The sequence below is a fragment of the Monodon monoceros genome, unplaced genomic scaffold (genome assembly GCF_005190385.1).
Source record: "Monodon monoceros isolate NGI ecotype Baffin Bay Population unplaced genomic scaffold, NGI_Narwhal_1 Super_Scaffold_9, whole genome shotgun sequence".
Classification (NCBI taxonomy): domain Eukaryota; kingdom Metazoa; phylum Chordata; class Mammalia; order Artiodactyla; family Monodontidae; genus Monodon; species Monodon monoceros.
The window spans coordinates 7600970-7624204 of record NW_021703786.1 but is presented as its reverse complement, the minus strand read 5'-3'; the positions used below and the strand labels follow the sequence as shown (position 1 = coordinate 7624204).

The following is a 23235-nucleotide window of genomic DNA, read 5'->3' as shown; positions in this document are numbered from 1 at the left end:
GCTGGCCGCAACTAGAAAAAGCCCACGTGCAGCATCGAAGACCCAACGCACCCCCCAAAAAAATAAATAAAATAGTGGAGATGGTCCTACAACAATTAAAAATGTCACTGAATTATACACTTAAAAATGGTTAAAATGGCAAATTTTAAGTACTATTTTATCCCAATCTTTAAAAAAAAAATTTAAAAGACCACTATTAAATTACCTATATTTATTTTATAATAAAAAATGTTCAGAAACACCATCCTATGCATGACCAAAGGTTCTAAATCTTATTTGAAATATTTATTCATACAAGCTGTTGTTAAATGTATACGTGTTACGCAGTAGATGGATGGATGGATTGATGGACGGATGGAGGGATGGATAGATGAAAAGAATGAAAGCATACAGGCCAGCCTATCACACCTACCTGAGAGAGTTGCTAGAAAGATCAAATTAAATGATGTAAAAGCGTTTCAAAATCATAAGGCACTATATATTTTGTGTTACATATCCCCAAAATTGAAGCTAAAAGTGATAATACTTTGGGAAAAAATACAGTTTCAATAAAGAATAAATGTTTGTAAAACCAAGGAAGAATTACTTTTAAAAAGTGTTTGCATGTTTTAAAAATTACAGGCATATCTCATTTTATTTTGCTTCACAGATATTATTTTTTACAAACTGAAGGTTTGTGACAACCCTTTACTGAGCAAGTTTATTGCGCCATTTTCCCAACAGTATTTGCTCATTTCGTGTCACTGTGTCGCATTTTTAGTAATTCTTGCAATATTTCAAACTTCATTATTGTTATATTTGTTATGTTGATCTGTGATCAACGATCTTTGTTGTTACTCTTGCAAGAAGATTATGACTCGTTGAAAGCTTGCAGCTTTTAGGGACTTCCCTGGTGGTCCAGTGGTTAAGAATCCATCTTCCAATGCAGGAGACGCAGGTTTGATCCCTGGTCAGGGAACTAAGATCCCACGTACCACAGGGCAACTAAGCCCGCGTGCTGCAACTACAGAGCCCACGCGCTCTGGAGCCTGTGCGCCGCAACTAAGACTCAACGCAGCCAAAAATAAATAAATTAAAATATATATATATATAAAAAGAGTGCTACATTTTAAAAAAAGAAAGCTTGCAGTTCTTAGCAATAAAGTATTTTTTTGGCAATAAAGTATTTTTAATTAAGGAATGTACTTTTTTTTAGACATAATGCTACTACTGCACACTTAATAAACTACAGTATGGTGTAAACAAAACTTTTATATGTACTGGGAAACCAAAAAAGTTTGTGTGACTTGCTTTAATATTTGCTTTATTGCAGTGGCCTGGTACCAAACCACACTATTTCTGAGGTATGCCTGTACTACATATTTTATAATTAAGAAAAAATATACTCCTTAAAAAAATAAAGCTTTCAAAAAGCTAAGGAACTATCCTCTTTTTTCTGTTTCGTAAATGGGAATAACCATCTATGGAAAGTTGAAAAATGGTAAAATATCTGTCCCAGTGCTTTTCAAACTTTAATGTGCATATGAATTACATATGAATTACCCAAAGATCATTATTTCTTGAATCATGTTGCCACATGATTTGAGGGGCTGAATAGTGGCTTCCCAAAAACGTTTCCATCCTAATCCTCGAAATTTGTGAATCCTAATTTACATGCGAAAGGGACTTTGCAGATATGATTAAATTAAGACCTCAAGATGGGGATATTATCCTGGATTATCTGACTGGGCCCTAAATGTAATCACTAGTGTCCTTTTAAGGGGGAGGCAGGAGGAGAGTGAGAAAAAGGTGATGGAAACATAGAAAGAGAGAGACTGGAAGATGCTACGCTGCAGTCTTTGAAGATGGGCTATGAACCAAGGAATGCAGGCAGTTTCTAGAAGCTAGAAAAAGCAACGAAACAGATTTTCCCAAAGACCCTCCAGGAGGATGCAGGCCTGCTGACACCTTGATTTTAGCCCTTTGAAACTGATTTCAGACTTGCGTTCTTGTTTTATTTTTGGCTGCACCACATCACATGGCTTCTGGGATCTTAGTTCCCCAACCAGGGATCAAACCCGGGCCCTCTGCAGTAAGAGTTCAAAGTCCTAACCACTGGCCTGCCAGGGAACTCCCCAGACTTGTGCTCTTTTAAGCCACTAACCTATAGTAATTTATTACAAGCAGCAAGAGGAAATTAATACAAATCATACATTATGATACAAATCATAATTTCGATTTCTTTAAAAAGGAACTTACATGCTTATTAGAAGTGTTGTTTATAACACTAAAAATACAGTAATAACTAAAACTCCAAAAAGAAGTTTTAAAAGTATGCACAACCATTAAAAACTATCATAGAGGGACTTCCCTGGTGGCGCAGTGGTTAAGAATCCACCTGCCAATGCAGGGGACATGGGTTCGAGCTTTGGTCCAGGAAGATCCCACATGCTGCGGAGCAACTAAGCCCGTGCACCACAACTACTGAGCCTGTGCTCTAGAGCCCATGAGCCACAACTACTGAGCCCGTACACCACAACTACTGAAGCCCGTGCGCCTACAGCCCATGCTCCACGAGAAGCCACCGCAACGAGAAGCCCGCACACCGCAACGAAGAGTAGCCCCCGCTCTCTGCAACTAGAGGAAGCCCGCGCGGAGCAACAAAAACCCAATGCAGCCATAAATAAATAAGTAAATTTATTTATTTTAAAAAAGTCAAAGAAAAATTTAGTTATGTGGAATACATGAGGATATATTAAGGATTTTAAAAAGCAGGTTACAATACTATATAATTTTTTTCAAAATTATACTTATGTGTATTTTGTTTCCTATAGTGTTACAGACTGAATTGTCTCCCCAAAGTTCTTATGTTATTCTTATTCTCTAACCTCCAATGTGATTATACTTGGTGACAGGGTTTTTAGGAGGTAATTAAGGTTAAATGAGGTCAGAAGAGCAGGGTCCTCATGATAGAATTAGCACCCTTATAAGAACAGACACCTGAAAGCTTGCTCACTCATGCTCTCAATCTCTAAACCATCATGTGAGAACATAGTGAGAAGAGGCCATGGAAGAGATCTCCTATTATACCAGAAACAACCTGCTAGCACCATGATCTTGGACTTCTAGCCTCTAGAACTGTGAGAAAATAAACTTCTTTTAAGCCACCCAATCTATGGGATTTTGCCATGGCAGCACAAGCTATTACTACAGATTTTAGTATTGAGAAGCGGGGTGTTGCTTTAAAGAATACCTAAAAATGTGGAAGAAACTTTGGAACAGTAATGGGTGGAGGCTGGAAGAATTTGGAGGTGGCATGCTAGAAATATGGGTATTAAAGGTGATTCTGGTGAGATCTGAAATGGAAATGAGGAACATGTTATTGGAAACTGGAGAAAAGGTGACCCTTGTTATAAAGTGGCAAAGAACTGGCTGAACTTAGTGTTCCATGGAAGATAGAACTTCCAAGTAATGAAACTGTCTATTTAGCTGAGGTTTCTAAGTGAAGTACTGAAGGAGTGGCTTGGCTCCTCCTGTTTATAGTAAAATGCAAAATGAGATATATGAAGAAATTGTTAAGCAAAAAGGAACCGGAACCTAAAAATTTGGAAAATTCTCAGCCTATCTATATTGCAAATTAGACAGCATGTTCTGAAGAGGACATCAAGGGTGTGGCTGGATCATCACTCCATAAAAAGCTTATGGTATTATAAGAGCCAAAACAATACCAGTTTGAACTGAAGGGGATAGAGACAGGACAAAGTGAAGGAAGGCTGACCGACTTCTTGGATTTGAAAGGACTGGAGAGCTATTTTGCTGCAAACATCAGCTATTCTTCAAGAAGAGGAAAAAATGACCCTGAAGGCCATTCAGAGGTCATCAGGGCTACTACCTCATTTTCAACAGGCCAGATGGCCTCTGCCAGAGGTCAGGGGCAGAACCTCCACCTAGAGTTGTTGGGTGATGATGCCATGCCAGTGGGCCTGGAAGGCAGAGTATCAAACCAAAAAAGATTCATGTCAAGCCTTAAGATCTAATGGAATTTGCCTGGCTAGGTTTTGGACTTCCTGGGGACCCATCACTCCATTTTTCCTTCTGATTTCTTCCTTTAGAATGAGAATGTCTATCCTACCATTGCATTTCGGAAAGACTTGTCAGGTTTCACAGGTTCACAGCTGGAGAAGAATTCTGCCTCAGAAAGAACTGTACCTGAGGACTTCCCCACTCCCAACGCAGGCGGCCCGGGTTCGATCCCTAGTCAGGGAACTAGATCCCACACGTATGCCGCAACTAAGAGTTCACATGCCACAACTAAGACCCGGCACAACCAAAAAAAAATAAATATTAAAAAAAAAAAAAGAACTGTACCTGGAATCTCACTGGTATCTGATTTAGAGGTTATTTTAATGAGACTTTGTACTTTAGAGTTGATGCTGGAATGAGTTAAGACTTTGGGGGCTGTTGGGATAGAATGTATTTTGCATGTGAGAAGGACATGAATTTGCGGGGACCAGCGGCAGAATGCTATGGACTGAAATGTGTCCTCTCAAAATTCATATGTTGAAGCCCTACCTCCAACGTGACTATTTGGAGATAGGGCTTTTAGGAGGTAATTAATGTTAAATGAAGTTATAAGGGTGGATTTCTCACAGGATTGGTGGCCTTATAAGACAGGAAGAGAGAACGGTCTCTATCTATGCGCATTCACCTAGGAAAGTCCTTGTGAGCAAACAGTGAGAAGGCAGCTGTCTGCAAGCAAGGAAGACAGCCCTTACCAGAACCAGACCATACTGGGACACTGAGAAAATACCATGAGAAAATTCTGTTGTGTAAGTCTATGGTATTTTGTTTCTGCAGCCCAAGCGGACTAAGTGTATATTATAACTAGAAAAATATCTTTTCAGCAGCACAACTTTGAAAGGCTGTATGAAAATTTTATTTTAAAAGAGTTGCAAACAAAAAGAAATACACTTGGCTTTGTCAATATTCAGGGTCTCATTTTTTTTTTTAACATCTTTAGTAGAATATAATTGCCTTACAATGGTTTCTGCTTTATAACAAAGTGAATCAATTATACATACACATATGTTCCCATATCTCTTCCCTCGTGTCTCCCTCCCTCCCACCCCTCTAGGTGGTCACAAAGCACCGAGCTGATCTCTCTGTGCTGTGCGGCTGCTTCCCACTAGCTAGCTATTTTACGTTTGGTAGTGTATATATGTCCATGCCACTCTCTCACTTTGTCACAGCTTACCCCTCCCCCTCCCCATATGCTCAAGTCCATTCTCTAGTAGGTCTGTGTCTTTATTCACGCCTTGCCCCTCGGTTCTCCGTGACCACTTTTTCCCCTTAGATTCCATATATATGTGTTAGCATACGGTATTTCTGACTTACTTCACTCTGTATGAGACTCTAGGTCCATCCACCTCACTACAAATAACTCAGTTTTGCTTCCTTTTATGGCTAAGTAATATTCCATTGTATATATGTGCCACATCTTCTTTAACCATTCATCTGTTGATGGACACTTAGGTTGCTTCCATGTCCTGGCTATTGTAAATAGAGCTGCAATGAACATTTTGGTACATGACTCTTTTTGAATTATGGTTTTCTCAGGGTATATGCCCAGTAGTGGGATTGCTGGGTCGTATGGTAGTTCTATTTTTAGTTTTTTAAGGAATCTCCATACTGTTCTCCATAGTGGCTGTATCAATTTACATTCCCACCAACAGTGCAAGAGGGGTCCCTTTTCTCCACACCCTCTCCAGCATTGTTTGTAGATTTTTTGATGATGGCCATTCTGACTGGTGTGAGATGATATCTCATTGTAGTTTTGATTTGCATTTCTCTAATGATTAATGATGTTGAGCATTCTTTCATGTGTTTGTTGGCAATCTGTATATCTTCTTTGGAGAAATGTCTATTTAGGTCTTCTGCCCATTTTTGGATTGGGTTGTTTTTTTTGATACTGAGCTGCATAAGCTGCTTGTAAATTTTGGAGATTAATCCTTTGTCAGTTGCTTCATTTGCAAATATTTTCTCCCATTCTGAGGGTTGTCTTTTGGTCTTGTTTATGGTTTCCTTTGCTGTGCAAAAGCTTTGAAGTTTCATTAGGTCCCATTTGTTTATTTTTGTTTTTATTTCCATTTCTCTAGGAGGTGGGTCAGAAAGGATCTTGCTGTGATGTATGTCATAGAGTGTTCTGCCTATGTTTCCCTCTAAGAGTTTGATAGTGTCTGGCCTTACATTTAGGTCTTTAATCCATTTTGGGGTCTCATAGTTCTTTTAAAGTACAGTGTTATAATGCTTTATAAAATGACCTCTTAACAGTATCTGATGCCTGGTAACACTGATATTTATCACTTAACAACCCCCTTACTCTCTTGACGTTATGATTTGAGTAGACAGAATATTAAAATGACAGGTAATTTTTTATAATGACTGCATTAATTATAATAAAAACAAATGGGGCTTCCCTGGTGGCGCAGTGGTTGACAGTCCGCCTGCCGATGCAAGGGACGTGGGTTTGTGCCCTGGTCCGGGAAGATCCCACATGCCGCGGAGCGGCTGGGCCCGTGAGCCATGGCCGCTGAGCCTGCATGTCTGGAGCCTGTGCTCTGCAACGGGAAAGGCCACAACAGTGAGATGCCCGCGTACCGCAAAAAAAAAAAAATATATATATATATGCCTTAAAGCACTCAAAAATAAGATAGTTACAATTAGCTATCCCATACTAAAGTAGTCATTTGAAATTAGTCTTACATAATTAGGATGACCATAAGCCTGATTTGCCTGGGACAGTCCTGATTTATGTCCTGGTATAACTGTTAGCAGTGCCTATTTTCATTCTTTAAAAAGTCCTTGCCAACTATGGTTAGTCTATGTATAATCAATTACAGAATAATTACATTTTTTAAATTTTATGAATTTAGTGTTCAGTCTGGGACAGGAAATACCAACTGTCACTGAAGTCTGGAAAATATGGTTGTCACGGTATATAATATTCAATTACTTAAATAATTTTCTTCCACTGGGAGTCAAAGTAAATTCTGTAAATGAATTAAGAAGCACTAAGAACCAGGTACCAAAACATTTTAAAATTTTGAAACCACTCAAGAATCCAAATTTTTAATTTATTCAAGCAGTATTAAGATTATTCAAAGGAAAATGTCAATACACCTAGAACTGGATCACACCATGTTTCAAAAATATAGAAATAAATGACTGTGAGCTTATCAACTTGACAACATAGATATATGTTCCAGTCAATGTTCTAGATAGGATAACAACTCTAAAGTCCTTCCTTTAATGTTACAAAATAACATTAAAAAATGAACAAATGACTTAGATTTTAGGATTGGGGTCACTAAAATCAGACTGATCATCCAAAATGTGTATCCTACTCATAAACTGAATGTAATGATATGCTGACTCATGGTGCTGGCTTTTCTTCATAATAGAAACATGTCATTTTTAAGAATTATCAAAGCTACATTTAAAGAGGAGAGCACAATAGGAATGTGAAAAAAACCTTTTCTTCCTAGAAATGTCTAGGCAATTGGCAAAGAAAGGAGGAGAAAACAGTCTGAATATTAAATTCAGATTGGTCACAAGCGATCAGCTTTCCACATTTGCAAAATACAATAACTGTATCATCTCTACTGAATGTTACTGAAAATGAAAACAGGGTTAAATACAACTGTAGAACACTGCTTAGTTTAGAAAAACTCTTTCAGAGAATCCTATTTGTTAAGTATTTTCACTTAATATAGACCTGATCCATTCATTCACCATTCACTTAATATAGACTGGATTCATTCACGCCATAGTGTTTATATTCTAAACTAACGAGTCTACTACTTGTAAGCACTGCATCTCTCACAGCATCAATACATATGTATACTCTGAGACTAGTCTTTGGATTCCTTTTCTTCCTCTGAGTCCCGTGACCGCTTCCGGATATTCAATGAACCTTCTGTTTGCAATGAACATGCAGTAGCAACAACAGCATCTCTAAATCCCTGAGGCTGCAAAATGAAAAAATATACAAGTATGCTGTAAGAACATCTAAAATAACAACTGGTCTTCCAAATATTTTAAAGTAATTGATAAAAGAGCTACTTTATTCTTGGGATAGAAGTTATCAACCACTGTGAATGAAGAGGATAAACCTCAAAGATAGCCAGGGCTATAATAGGGTAATTTTTATCTAGAGTATGTGTATGTTTTTACTTATACATACACATACACAGAAATATAGTACATTATAAAAATATCCTCTAAAAGTCAATCCTAACAAACTTTACAGTGGCTCTATTAGAAGAGGTGAAAGGAATTAACATGCACTAATTACTTAGGTACTTTAGAAATATTTTCACAATTAAATACTCTAATGAATTGGGAGATTGGGATTGACATATATACACTAATACGTATAAAACAGATAACTAATGAGAACCTGCTGTATAGCACAGGGAACTCCACTTCGCTGTACAATAGAAACTAACACAACATTGTAAAACAACTATACCCCAATAAAAATACATACTCTAAAATAAAATGTCTCGATTAGATACTTTAAATGCACCTGGGCAGTGCAAAGACTAAGTAGATAATTCAGTTTCAGAATCTCCTTCTATTTCTGTTTTTGTCCTTAAAAAATGAGACACTAAGAATATATCTGATTCAACACTATTGATAAATATGCATTATTTTTAGCCAAAAATTTATTTTCTATGATGTAAAATTACTGGAAAATTAACACTTTAAAGTGGGATATATTTCACTTATATGTGGAATCTAAAAAAATAACAAGAAACTAGTGAATACAACAAAAAAGAAGCAGACTTAGATACAGAGAACAAACTAGTGGTCACCAGTGGGAAGAGGAAAGTGGGGAGGGGCAATAATGAGGTAGGGGATTGAGATATACAAACTACAACACTATGCATAAAATAAACTACAAGGATATTATTGTACAACATGGGGAATATAGCCAGTATTTTACAATAACTATAAATGGAGTATAACCTTTAAAAACTGTGAATCACTATAATGTACACGTGTAACTTACATAATATTACATATCAACTATACTTCAATAAAAAAAGAAAAAAGTGGGATATATTTGATGACTATGATAGATCAAAATGAGTAATGCTGGTATTTTTTTCTTTTCTGAAAATCTTTAACGACCTTCACTTTAAAAATCTAATATCCTGACATTACACATGGCATGGAACACACTCCCCTATAAATAAGTATTTCCTCTGTTCTTAAGAATAAATCTCAGTTTAATTGTGACTAGAGAATTCTTTACATATACTACTATTTTGGGGATAATGTTCTAAGCATCAAAAGCTGTCCTCAAATATGCTTGCTGCCTACAGAAGTTAACAGAAGCAATTTGTAAATGCTCTCTTGAGATAATTACTGCCCACTAACACCAAAATCCCACTCTAATCAAATAATACTGACTGTGATTTGAAATGGTACTGTAGCATCCTTCTGGCTTGGTGATTTGTACAATGTTGCCAACCTGCTTAGAGAAAAAGAATAAATATACACAAACACGTGATCTTAATTAATTAGTTCAGAAGACTGATTTCATAATTTAAATTCATAGCTTTTAATTATAATTTTATTATTTTGTTCTCTAAGAACACAGAAAGCAAAGAAATATCAAAAATACTCCCTTAAAACAAGAGCTATATGTATACATGTTATAATTATTACATATAATAACAATAGGGGCATCCCCAGTGGCACAGTGGTTAAGGATCCGCCTGCCAATGCAGGGGACACGGGTTCGAGCCTTGGTCTGGGAAGATCCCACATGCTGCGGAGCAAATAAGCCCATGCGCCACAACTACTGAGCCTGTGCTCTACAGCCGCGAGCCACAACTACAGAGCCCATGTGCCACAACTACTGAAGCCCATGCGCCTAGAGCCCGGGCTCCACAACAAGAGAAGCCACCGCAGTGAGAAGCCCGCGCACTGCAACGAAGAATAGCCCCCGCTCGCCGCAACTAGGGAAAGCCCGCGTGCAGCAACAAAGACCCAACATAGCCAAAAATAAAATAAAAATAAAAATAAATTAAAAAAAAAAAAACCCACAATAGATTTGTTTACATAAGTGAAATTTTAAAACAACCAAAAAGGCCAATGACTGATTCAAATAAATTATTTTATACATGACAAGATACTATTTACACTTAAGAAAATAAAGTGGAAGAAAATATTTAATGAGATTGGAAAATATTAATAATATATGAAGTATAAGTTATACTGTATGAGCCCACATTTATGAATAAGTTTGTACATATACATTATATAGAAAAATTACTAAAAGACTACAATCAAAGGGACTTCCCTGGTGGTCCAGTGGGTAAGACTCCGTGCTCCCAATGCAGGGGGTCTGGGTTCGATCCCTGGTCGGGGAACTAGATCCCGCATGCATGTTGCAACTAAGATCTGGCGCAGCCAAAATAAATAAAGAAATATAAAACTACAATCAAAAAGTTAAGTTGTTGTTACAAGGTAAAAGTTGTTTTTTTGTTTGGTTATCTACATCTTTCAAACTTTCTACAGTACTTGTGTATTTTTTTACGTGTTATAATGGAAGTATTAAGACAATTTCTTGGTATTTAAATGAGGAACACATACTCATATTATACTAATACAAATAATCTAGGAAAACACATTCTTTCAAAATGCTTATGTTCAGAAAAATCGCTGTCAAAACAGGACAAGGTCTGTTTAGGTATGATTTTATTGTGTACTCTACAAAGTAAATAAGATAAAACTGAAAGCTGAAAGTAGTTGAGAAATAAAATTCTAAACTCTTATTAACTATGCTCAAATACCGTAACAGCAACAAATACAGTTGACCCTTGAACAATGCAGGGGTTAGGGGCACCAACCCCGTGCAGTCCAAAATCCAAATACTCTGCTTCAAAAACAAAGGAATTGATAAATGAGTCACCCAAAGGCAGGAAGCTGAAACAGTTTAGATAGAATCAGGACTCAAACCCTAGCTCTTTTAACTCCACATACTCTGATCTCTAATTGAACACAAAAAAACTCTTCCCCACACTTAAAGATCTGTAAAATGAAAATACAGATACTACATTTATTGAAAAAAATCTGCCTATAAGTAGACCCATGCAATTCAAACCCTTGTTGTTCACTGGTCAACTGTATAAGAAAAAAAAATTTTTTTTTTTTTTTGGCCGCACCATGTGGCATGTGGGATCTTAGTTCCCTGACCAGGGATCAAACCCGCACCCCCTGCAGTGGAAGCATGGGGTCTTAATCACTGGACCGCCAGGGAAGTCCCTAAGCAAAAACTTTTAAAGTGTCTTTTAAAAATTACTTTAAAACTGATATAATTTATTCACAATAGCTAAAAGGTAGAAGCAACCCAAGTGTCTGACAGATGAATGGATAAACAAAAGGTGGTATATACATACCATGGAATATTGCTCAGTCTTAAAAAGGAAAGGAATTCTGACATATGCTACAATGAACCTTGAAGACTTTACGCTAAGTCAAATAAAGCCAGTCACAAAGGACCAATATTGTATGCTTCTGCTTATACGAGGTGCCTAGAGCAGTCAAATTCATAGAGACAGAAGGTAGAATGGTGGTTCCCAGGGGCTGGTAGGAGGGGAGGATGGGGAATTAGTATTTAATAAGCATGGAGTTTCAGTTTGGGAAGATGAAAAAGGTCTGGAGATGGATGGTGGTGATGACTGTAAAATAATATGAATGTACTTCGTGCCACAGAATCGTACACTTAAATGGTTAAAATGGTAAATTTTATGTTACGTATACTTTACCACAATTTTTTTTTTGGCCGCAGCACGCAGAATGCAGGATCTTAGTTCCCTGACCAGGGATCGAACCTGTGCCCCCCTACAGTGGAAGTGCAGAGTCCTAACCACTGGACGCCAGGGAATTCCCTACTTTACCACAATTTTAAACAACTGATATAACTGTACAAAATAAGGATTCTAACTTAGAGAAAAATCATAGCCTCTCAGAGTTAAACAGATCATTTCTTTAAATGTCATATAATGTTGATTTGTTTTCAAAAATAATTCAAAAAGACATCTTGGTTTATGATGGTACTCTCTTAATTTTGAAATTGGCCCCTACTCAGGCATAATTCAAAAGAGAAGCAATCAGAGACCATCATCCATTAGCTTTTAGGTTTGTTCTTTCAGGATGAGAATAGAAGAATCCAAAATGTCATATCTTTGTAATAGCAACTGTCTGCATAAATAAAATAACTGTTAAGTAATATGTAATATAAGAATAATTGTGTTAGGGAGTGAAATCATCAACTTTTACAATGCTTTAGGGCTGATGGTCTATCTTTAACGCAAAATAAAACAGAAAAAATAGAGGCATGGAGTATTTAAATCTATCTTATTAAAAAAATCACACTTTTGTTTTTGTTTGTTTGTTTTGTGGTACGCGGGCCTCTCACTGTTGTGGCCTCTCCCGTTGCGGAGCACAGGCTCCGGACGCGCAGGCTCAGCGGCCATGGCTCACGGGCCCAGCCGCTCCGCGGCATGTGGGATCTTCCCGGACCGGGGCACGAACCCGTGTCCCCTGCATTGGCAGGCGGACTCTCAACCACTGCGCCACCAGGGAAGCCCCAAAAAAAATCACACTTTTTGATTCAATGAAACAAAAATTAGCTAACCTTCTGAAAAAGTAGTATCTAAATCACCTCATATCACCATATGTCCAAAAAGGTACCCAGTACATCCAACTTTTCTGAGAAAATTATTAAAAAGCAAATAAGATTTTAAGAAGCATTTATATGTTTATTAATAATCCTAACATCAAATGGGCATTAAGTATTAAGGTTGAAAATCTTCCTCAAATTTCTAGGTAAAAATAAAATTTATATTTCACGTCTGCATCTCAAGAGATTTTTTCTTTTTTGTGGTACGCGGGCCTCTCACTGCTGTGGCCTCTCCCGTTGCAGAGCACAGGCTCCGGATGTGCAGGCTCAGCGGCCATGGCCCACAGGCCCAGCCACTCCACGGCATATGGGATCTTCCTGGACCAGGGCACGAACCCGTGTCCCCTGCATCGGCAGGCGGACTCTCAACCACTGCGTCACCAGGGAAGCCCTCAAGAGATCTTTTTAAACAACAAACTAAACCAAAGAATCACTTGGCTCATGGCCCCAGCTGAGATGAAGCTTAACATATGGCTGAACTACATAGTTTAGGTCAGGAAGAAACAAGACAGAAGCACCATTTGTGCTTTAAAACTGAGACACATATGAAACACTGTGCGGGGGTGTTGATGTATTACTCCACTCTACCACCAGATCTCCTTGGCAAACAGTGGTATAATTCTGAACAATCTTGGCCTCATCTTATCATGAATATGCAAACTGGAGGAAAACCCACACAACATACCGGACAGAGACAAAAGTATTTCTCTTAATAACTATTGGAATGTTATTCCATTATTAATCAAAGGGTAAAAATCAGGCGTTTCTAGTGAAGATGGGGACTGGGGCATGAGGCGGAACACTTAAATTCAATTCTCAATATAAATGTGGCTAGTCAAGGTCTTTAGTTTTCTGCTCAAACTATAAGTGTTCATTTTTATAACTATTTTCCCCCAGCATGAGTTTCTATTTCCATCCTTTCAAGGTAAACTAAATTTTAAAACACATACAAGATTTCATATAACTTTAATAACTTAAAGATATCAGATTTCAAACAATGAAGAACAAAACTATGTTGATTTTATTAAATGAGGTCAACTTATTCTGATTCTATAAAGTATGTACACTACTTATCATATATCTACAGCCTAGGAAAAAAAGCAGTTTGGAGAAAAAGGTTTTTACCTAAAAAGGAGGATAAGAGCTATACCTTCAGATTCGCTGGCAATCAATGCAATAATACAATTACATTATAGAAACAGCAATTATAGGAGAAAAGGAATGGACTCTATTATAAAGTCAGCTAAAATATGTGGATACTACTACCTATTTCATAGTTATTTGGAAAATAAAATGAAATTATATATATACATACACAGAGCACTTAGCATAATAAAGAACAGTTAATAAATATTCAAAAAATGGTAGCTATTATTTACTACTTTTTAATCTTTCTGTGCCTTGATCTTCTCACTGCTAGTGATAATCGGTACAGCGTTTTCTAAGTTATTGAAGGACTCACAGATATAGAGAATAAATTAGTGGTTACCAGTGGGGAGAAGGAGGGGGCAATACAGGAGTAGGGGATTAAGAGGTACAAACTACTATGTATAAAATAAGCTACAAGGATACACTGTACAACACAGCATATATAGCCAATATTTTATAATAACTATAAATGGAGCATAACCTTTAAAAATTGTGAATCACTATACTGTATACCTGTAACTTCCATAATAGTGTATATCAACTATATTTAATTTTTTTAAATAGTTATTGAAGGGATTATATGAAATGTTGTATACAAGGTGCCCAGTTAAATACCTAGCACAAGCAAGCACTTATTAAAATGATAGTATGGGATACAGGTAAAAAGTCACAGAACAGCACATTTCCCCTAAATCTATCTCTTCAATGTCAGTGTTCTACGCCACTCTCTAATTTCTTGGGAAAGATTAGTAAGAAGCTGAAGTCATAAAATGGTTAACTCTTAAGAAAGTAAGCATGGTTTTCTGATCTCATGGGTGCCTAACCAATGCTAACTTCTAGAATTTGACAAAGGCAGCAAACTTCTCCTTCTGACGAATGCATAAAAAGATGAAAGAAACATCTTTCTCTGCTCCTATCATTTTTCTCACTTCTTAGATGTATTCTATTAGTGAGTATGTAATACTAGAATAATAGTGGAAGACTACTACTGTATACTAGCTCAAGGGGAACTTCTAATAACATTTAAATAGTGGGATGTGCTTTCCAGAAACCTAAATCTGGGAAAATATAAGCGATATGTTCAAAAGACTCTCATCTGGAGAACTGCTGCCAAATCTTTACAATAGGGTTTTTTTGCTGAGAAAAGAATTGCTTTTGTGAATCCAGTACACAATGACTTATTTACAGAATTGGAGGGACGGGAGTTGAATGTAAAGCACTATGTATCATGGAGAAAAAAAGTTACCTGAGGTCTTTGGAAATGCCAGCTTTAAAAGAGACACAAACTGCATGAACTAGTTATAAAAGATGTATACAAATATAATAGGGTCAGCTATGAGCTCAGGGTCAGTAAAACCTAACTTGGTCAGGCTTGATTTTTTTCACTTTGTACAAGAATGAAGAAATGCAGAAAAAGAAATAGATAGTATCTCTGACCAGACTCAATATGTCTTTAAGCAATCCTTTTTTCCATTTTTGCCCACATGCTGTCTCAATTTCCCTATTTTATTGGAGTATTTCCAAACCAAGTTCTCTAGGTTATACCAATTAACTTCAAAGCAGAGATGTTGGCATAAATCTAACATTTCTAGAAGTATAGAATAAAAGACTCCACGGCTTTCAATTGCCTATTTAAAAAAAATGAAAGGTGGTTTGTTCACTTGCTCAGCAGCTTTAAAAACAAAGGTTTCATGCTGCCACAGTTTTATTTTAAAGAACAATACTTGTGAAAGGCAAGTAAGTAACTGGATAATAAATGTAGGACAGGAAAATATAAAAGAAAACAAAAACAGACACAATTTCACACAGGAAATACATTAACAAACTAAGAAAAACCATCCTATTTTCCACATAACCTAAAGCTAACCTCAAAAGTTTTCCTTTTGTCCTGATTTTACTCTTCTTTCAATCCCTTCCAGGAACACAGAGTACCTACCTCCCTCTGCGTGGTTAATAAATGGTACTTGATTTCAAAGAGCTTTAGAAGGTAGCATTCTTTGGCCACCTACTCATTTCAGGAGCACCCCATCATTTCAATATTCCGAAGAATTTCCTAGGTCGTTAAATGTGCAGTATAACAACGTTTCTATGTTTGCTCTAGGTAATGAAGGCAACAAAAGCTTTAGTTCATGGGGCACTGTAGATCTCATCCACTGGACTAGCTCTAAGAAACTGATAAGTGTTCAGTGTAACGAACCCAATACTCAGAATTTTTAACTTATTTCTATACTGACCTTCGCTTCTGGTCCCAATGAAAGATTAGTCGTATTGTAGCAGCATGCCCCCAACTTTCCCCTGAGGGAAAAAGAACATGGTAACTGACTGAGTTATAAGTCTCTCAGAATGCCTCTGACCAAATACAGTTTTACTTTGCTTAATTTAACATAACAAAAGTATATCTGGTTTCAAAAAACCTGGTACATGGGTAACATCCTGAGATTAATAGATTTTCACCTATCTGTGGCAATACTGCAGATCATTATCACTATCCTCTATTTTCTTTTAGAAAACTTTATAGTTCGAGTCAACATATTTGTCAATCTTCCTTATCATCAGGCTTACTAACGTATTTCAGACCACCAGAAGAAAAGCAAAAGCTCTGACAGAATATTCTTAAAGATTTTAGTACAAATAAACCTTGAAGCACTGTGTTCTAACAAAGCCACGAGTAAGGTTAGAGTCATAAGCCTATTCATTACAGTTTGATTTGTATTTAAATGGATTCACCACTCCTCCTAAGACTGCGCTTTCTGAGGGAGTCATCTTATGAATATTTATATGCTAAGTACCTGACACAAGAGTTGCCAGAGAGTAGATGCTCAATAAATGTTAAACAACTGAAAGGATGAGTCAGTATCTAAAGGCACTGTGCTCCACACTAAGATTTATCAGTGAATAAGACAGTCTTCTCTACTTTCATGGAGCTTACAGTACTCAACAAGTATCAAATGAAAGAGGTAGAAAAAAATGTATTTAACTAAAAATGTTTATTTGATTAATTGCCTACCCAGTGCAGGAACCAGCAAGGCCTGATTTTTATCAATCTTTGTTGTCATCTGATTGGTTAAAATTACCTACAAAAACAAAACGTGAGAAAATTAGGTGAGTCTCCTCCCAAATTTAGCAAGTAAATAGTCACGTGATTTTAGTATTCTGAATATAATCTAATTTAAAGGAAGATATATGTAGGTAATGAAAACTTTTCTCATATATTTTTTAGATATTACCCATAAAAATGAGTAAAATTATCTGAATACATGATTCTACTGAATATAAAACATTTTTTAACAGACTAGAACAAAGAAGTTCTTATTGTGATAATGGAAGAAAAAAAATATAGTAGATAATACATAAAGGTCTAAAGAGACCATGTGTAAAAACTTCATAACTAGGAGCACAGGAAACATGGGAGTCTGTGTTCTTTACCACTGTTGCCTCTCTAGAATATATTTACTCAAAGGAATATAAAATCCTTAATAAATAACTCAATGTTTATACTTTTAGGGGAGAGACAGTATTACCATTTATGATTTTACAGAAAAAAACTGAGGCAAAGAATTATGAGAAGAGATCTAAAATCATAAAGAGAGCACAGTATAAGTAGAAGAACTGGGAAAAGATAAAACCCAGTAACAGATCAACTGACCCAAAAATTATGACTATGCTAGTCTGCTGGTAATAGAGATATAGTTGTTGCCTTACTCACAGATGCCCTCCAGGCTAAAAATATTGCTAATTCTTTTGGATTAAATAGTGGTCTATAGAAAAGATTCCATGTTTAGAAAGATAGTAATTTTATTTTATATACTTATTCTTTGGCTGCACCGCATGGCATGAGGGATCTTAGTTCCTCAACCAGGGATCGAATCCGTGCCCCCTGCAGTGGAAGCACGGAGTCTTAACCACTGGACCTCCAGGGAAGTACCGAAAGATAGTAATTTTAGAGTAGAGATAAAGAAAGTGTTTAAGGCTACCTTAATATAGTAAAAGTCAGATTATCTGGCACCTTCTCATCTAAAATTCTCCAGAAATGGTTATTTTAAACATTGTTCCAATACAGATCTTCCCTCCAGAAATAAGACAGATACTACTTCAAGCTGAAACTGATAAAGAACTTCTAAGAAAAGCAATAAAAGATACCTACTCTAAAAAAGTCATCTAAAAAAAAAAAAAAAGTCATCTATTTCTTAAGAAAACTGAAAAGAAAAGGCTGTTTGGCTGTACCCACCACAGTGGTCAACACCCTAAAGTTTCTGTTTATCTACGAAGGAGAAATCTGTGATCCATCTAGATCTCAGTCAAGCACAAACTGGATGACAGCACTTCCTCTTAGTTCCTCTCCCCTTAAGTGCCATAGTGGTTTTCCCATGTGTTACCTTATTCCAGGTATCTCAGAACAAGCTAAGCAGTAATTTAAATTGGTAATTCACTGAAATATATGTCTTACTGGCATCCACAACATGTTGAACAATACTCTTTACACACTATCAAGTGTTTAATCTTTAGCAACTGGGATATTTACTCACACCAACACTTTTTGGTTAAAGGTGCACTATTCAATTCTGCAGCCATGGGCCACATACAGCTTTTTAAAACTAAATTAATTAAAACTAGAAATTCACTTCCTCTGCAGCATTAGCCACATTTCAAGTGCTCAACACCCATGGAACTACTATATCAGACTGAGCATTTTCATCTTTTTTTCTTTTTTTGGCTGCATTGGGTCTTTGTTGCCGTGCTCAGGCTTTCTCTAGTTGCAGCGAGTGGGGGCTACTCCTCATTGCGGTAGGTGGGCTTCTCACTGCGGTGGTTTCTCCTGTTGCAGAGCACAGGCTCTAGACGCGCAGGCTTCAGTAGTTGCGGCACGTGGGCTCAGTAGTTGTGGCTTGTGGGCTCTAGAGCACAGGCTCAGTAGTTGTGGCGCACAGGCTTAGTTGCTCCATGACATGTGGGATCTTCTCAGGCCAGGGATCAAACCCGTGTACCCTGCATTGGCAGATGGATTCTAAACTACTGTGTCACCAAGGAAGTCCTGAGCATTTTCTTCTCTGTAGAAAGCTCTACCAGACAGCATTGGCTTAGAGAATATTACACATCTTACACATTATCCATTACACATCTTGAGGAAATTGTAAATAGACATACTGGCTTACCAGTTGTTCAACATCCCAAAATAAGAATTTGCATTGTTAGCATATACTTATAATTAACAGTATTTCTGCAAAAATGTTGGGTTTACCATGACATAAATGAAAATTACTGTGTGATTACTCCAAGCTCCTAAAGAATGAGTCTTGGGAGTTCCCTAGTGGACTAGTGGATAGGATTATGGGCTTTCACTGCCATGGCCTGGGGTTCAATCCCTGGTCAGGGAATTGAGATCCTGCAAGCTGCGCAGCACGGCCAAAAAAATTAAAAAAGAATGGGTCTTAAAATAGTGAAGTGGGGACTTCCCTGGTGGCGCAGTGGTTAAGAATCTGCATGCCAATGCAGGGAACAAGGGTTCGAGCCCTGGTCTGGGAGATGCCACATACCACGGAGCAACTAGCCCCGAGCGCCACAACTACTGAGCCTGCACGCCTAGAGCTGGTGCTCCACAACGGGAGAAGCCACCGCAATGAGAAGTCCACGCACAGCAACGCAACTAGAGAAAGTCCGCGCGCAGCAAGGAAGACCCAACGCAGCCAAAAATAAATTAATTAATTAATTTAAAAAAAATAGTGCAGTAATAATCACTTTAAAATTATAAACTTCACTGCTTTAAAAATACTTCTGTGGGCTTCCCTGGTGGCGCAGTGGTTGAGAGTCTGCCTGCCGATGCAGGGGACACGGGTTCATGCCCCGGTCCGGGAAGATCCCACATGCCACGGAGCAGCTGGGCCCACGGGCCATGGCCACTGAGCCTGCGCGTCTGGAGCCTGTGCTCTGCAACGAGAGAGACCACGACAGTGAGAGGCCCTCATACAGCAAAAAAAAAAAAAAAAAAAAAAAGAAGCCAGACATAAAAGACCACATATTGTATGATTCTATTTATATAAAATATCCAAAAAGACAAATCCATAGAGACAGAAAGCAGACTAGTGGTTGTTAGTGGCTGAAGGGAGGGTGCAATGGGGAATGATGGTTAATGGGTAAGGGAGTTCTTTTTGGGGGTGACGGAAATGTTCTAAAATTAGATAGCTGTGATGGTTGCACAACTCTGCAAATATACTAAAAAGCACTGAACTATGATTTAAAAGGGTTAATTTTATGCTATGTTAATTATATCTAATAGAGCTGTTAAATTTTTTTCTGATAATAATCAAATAAATGCACCTCTAGAAGGACTCTCTCCGTATCAGTCTGCAAAGACTTAAAAGACTCAAAGTTGGTAAAGAAGTGGGAAAACAAGAATTCTCATGCATGTTATTAACATAATATTGTAAATCAAAATATCTCAAAAAAAAAGTCTACCTTCTATTTTAGAAAAAAAGTTTAATTGGAATCTAATCAAGAGGAAACATCACAGAAACCCAAAATTGTAACTTTTTTTTTTTTGCCAAGCCATGTGGCATGTGGGATCTTAGTTCCCCAACCAGGGATTGAACCCGTGCCCCTGCATTGGGAGCACGGAGTCTTAACCACTGGACGGCCAGGGAAGTCCCCACAGAAACCCAAAATTAAGAGATAATCTCTAAAATCACTGGCTTCTATTCTTCAATACAGCAATGTCACAAAAACAAAGAAAGGCAACTAAAGAGATACAACATCTAAAGGCAATATGCGATTCCAGTTGGCAAAAAGAATGGGAAAAATTTGCTGTAAAGGACATCATTGGGATAATTGACAGAACAGGAATATGGATTATATACTAAAGTGCTGTATCAATATTAAATTTCCTACATTTGATAACTATACTGTGGACACATATGAGAATATTTCTTGTTCTTAGGAAATACACACTGAATATTATCAGATAAAAGGATATGATATATGCAACTCTTTTCAAAGTGTTCAGAAAAATATATACATAAACTCTGTGTGTGTGTTTGTGTATGTATAGAAAGAGAGTGGGGAGAGAGAAAAAGAATGAAAAAGCAAACCTTGGGAAAGGTTATATGGGAGTTCTTTATATTATTCAAATAAACAAAATAAATAAAATTCTATCTTTTCCCCACTGAACTGAAAAAAAAAAAGAAAAAGAAAGGATTCCCATTCATTGTTGTAGAGCATATACTTTGGGATATGCTTTCTGAGGGCAATTTGATAATATATTACAAAAGGTTTAAAAATAGGGATATCTCACTGGCTTAATACTTTCAGAAATGACTGGACACACGGACAAAGAAGCATATATAAAGTTGTTGACTCCAGTGTTTTACATGGTGTTTTACATGGTGAAACACTGGAGCCAACTTTAAAGACGATCAATAGAGAGAGAGGTGGTTAAAAAACTATGCCACAACCATACAGTAGAATACTATATAGATGTTAAGGTAAGATACATTTATAAAGTAGTATGTATGGGAAGAGGTTCATAGTATATTAAGTAAAAAACAACTGTTTGCTTGATTGATTTTAATATGATTTCACTTAAAAATATGTATATGTTTACACAGAATAAGTTTGGAAAAATATATACAACAAACTCAACAATAATCATCTCTGGGTAATAGATAATATAATTGCTTACTTTCTACACTTTCGATTGCTTAAAACTTTTTTTACAGCAAGCAAATATAACTTAAAATTGTAAAATGTACTTATTAGCAAAGGTCATACATGCTTCTATAGATGCTAACTGGGAAATTAAAAATCAAACAAAGAAGAATTTATAAACTAAGACGAGAAAGTATACACTCAACCCACAAAGTCCTACCTCTAGAAGTAGCTACTGTAAATGTTTTGGTCCTTTCAGATCTTTTTCTTCATATGTATAAATATAAATGCACATATATAACTTCTGTTTTCTTCAAAAATTGGGATCACAGGGCTTCCCTGGTGGCGCAGTGGTTGAGAGTCTGCCTGCCGATGCAGGGGACACGGGTTTGTGCCCCGGTCCGGGAAGATCCCACATGCCGTGGAGCGGCTAGGCCCGTGAGCCCCGGCCGCTGAGCCTGCACGTCAGGAGCCTGTGCTCCACAACGGGAGAGGCCACAACAGTGAGAGGCCCGCCTACCGCAAAAAAAAAAAAAAAAATTGGGATCACACTAAATATATTATTATGTAAGTTGAATTTTTTCACTTACTCATATATCTGGATATATTTTCTTCCATGTTAGTGCATGTATATTTACATTACTCTTCTTAAACACTGCATAGTATTCCATGTTGTTATTTAGATTACTTTTTTTTTTTTTTTGGCTGAGCCGTGCAGCACAGCTTGCAGGATATCAGTTCCCCAATCAGGGATTGAACCCAGGCCATGGCAGTGAAAGCCTGGAATCCTAACCACTAGACCACCAGGGAACTCCCTAGATTACTTTTTTAATCAGAAAAGATGAAGCTATTTCTGTTAAAAAACAAAAACCTAAGGAACTATGCAACCCATTAGCTTTGAGTGCCCCCTACTGGGGACTCTTCACTGATATTAATAGAATGCTAAATTACAAATTAATGCCAAGAAATAATTCAAAGACAGGACACTATGTTTTCAGCATATGGCAAAAAAAATCTAAAAACTCAAAAGAAAAAATGTATGTTTTGAAATTATTTTATTGAGGAGTTATTTACATATGATGTATTACAGCCTTGTGCAAAGGACTCTAATTGGTGGTGAAGACAAGAAAATCAAGGTAAGCAGTTTGATCTTCTCCCATCTCCCTCCCAGACAAGTGTGTATATTTGTGTCAGTGGTAGGATGAGGTTGCAAAGAGAGAAGTGAAAACAGGCAATAAAAAAAAGTTTTTACCTCACTCCTTTTTTTTGTTTGTTTTTGTTTTGGGTTTTTTTTGGCCACAAACACACAGCACGCAGGATCTCAGTTCCCCGACCAGGGATCGAATTCGCACCCACTGCAGTGGAAGTGCAGAGTCCTAACCACTGGACCACCAGGGAATCCCCTACCTCACTCCTTTTATCTCTTTACTTCTGAACTTATCCTTATGTCTCTCCTCACACTACAAATCTAGAAGTGTTAGCTCCACCTCTAAACATCTAGGTTGTTTACACTATGTAATTTTTCTATCCGAGTCTGTGATTATACACTATGTAATAATCAAAGACTCAAGAGTAAAAGAAAAATAGGGATGTTGGAAGAGCTTACCTGAAAAACGTCAAGTATGTTACAAAGAAAACAATGCAATTATCAAAGATGGCATTTCTTTATCAAAGTCCATTTTTATAATATGGCATCTTGATTATGCTTTTTA

At 37.1% G+C, this 23235-nt stretch overlaps 1 protein-coding gene across 2 annotated transcripts in view; it reads right to left on the bottom strand.

Annotated features, from left to right (window-relative positions):
• Positions 1-6740: 6740 nt before the first annotated feature.
• The window catches only part of RAD51C (RAD51 paralog C), a 29664-nt gene continuing 13169 nt past the window's right edge, over positions 6741-23235 (bottom strand). For both annotated transcript variants that reach the window (XM_029212215.1, XM_029212216.1), the window contains 4 exons: positions 16893-16959; positions 16120-16180; positions 9457-9517; positions 6741-8006 (listed from right to left, as the gene is read on the bottom strand). In XM_029212215.1, coding sequence (XP_029068048.1) covers positions 7890-8006; positions 9457-9517; positions 16120-16180; positions 16893-16959 — 306 coding nt within the window. In that variant the 3' untranslated portion in view covers positions 6741-7889. The remainder of the gene's footprint in view (positions 8007-9456; positions 9518-16119; positions 16181-16892; positions 16960-23235) is intronic.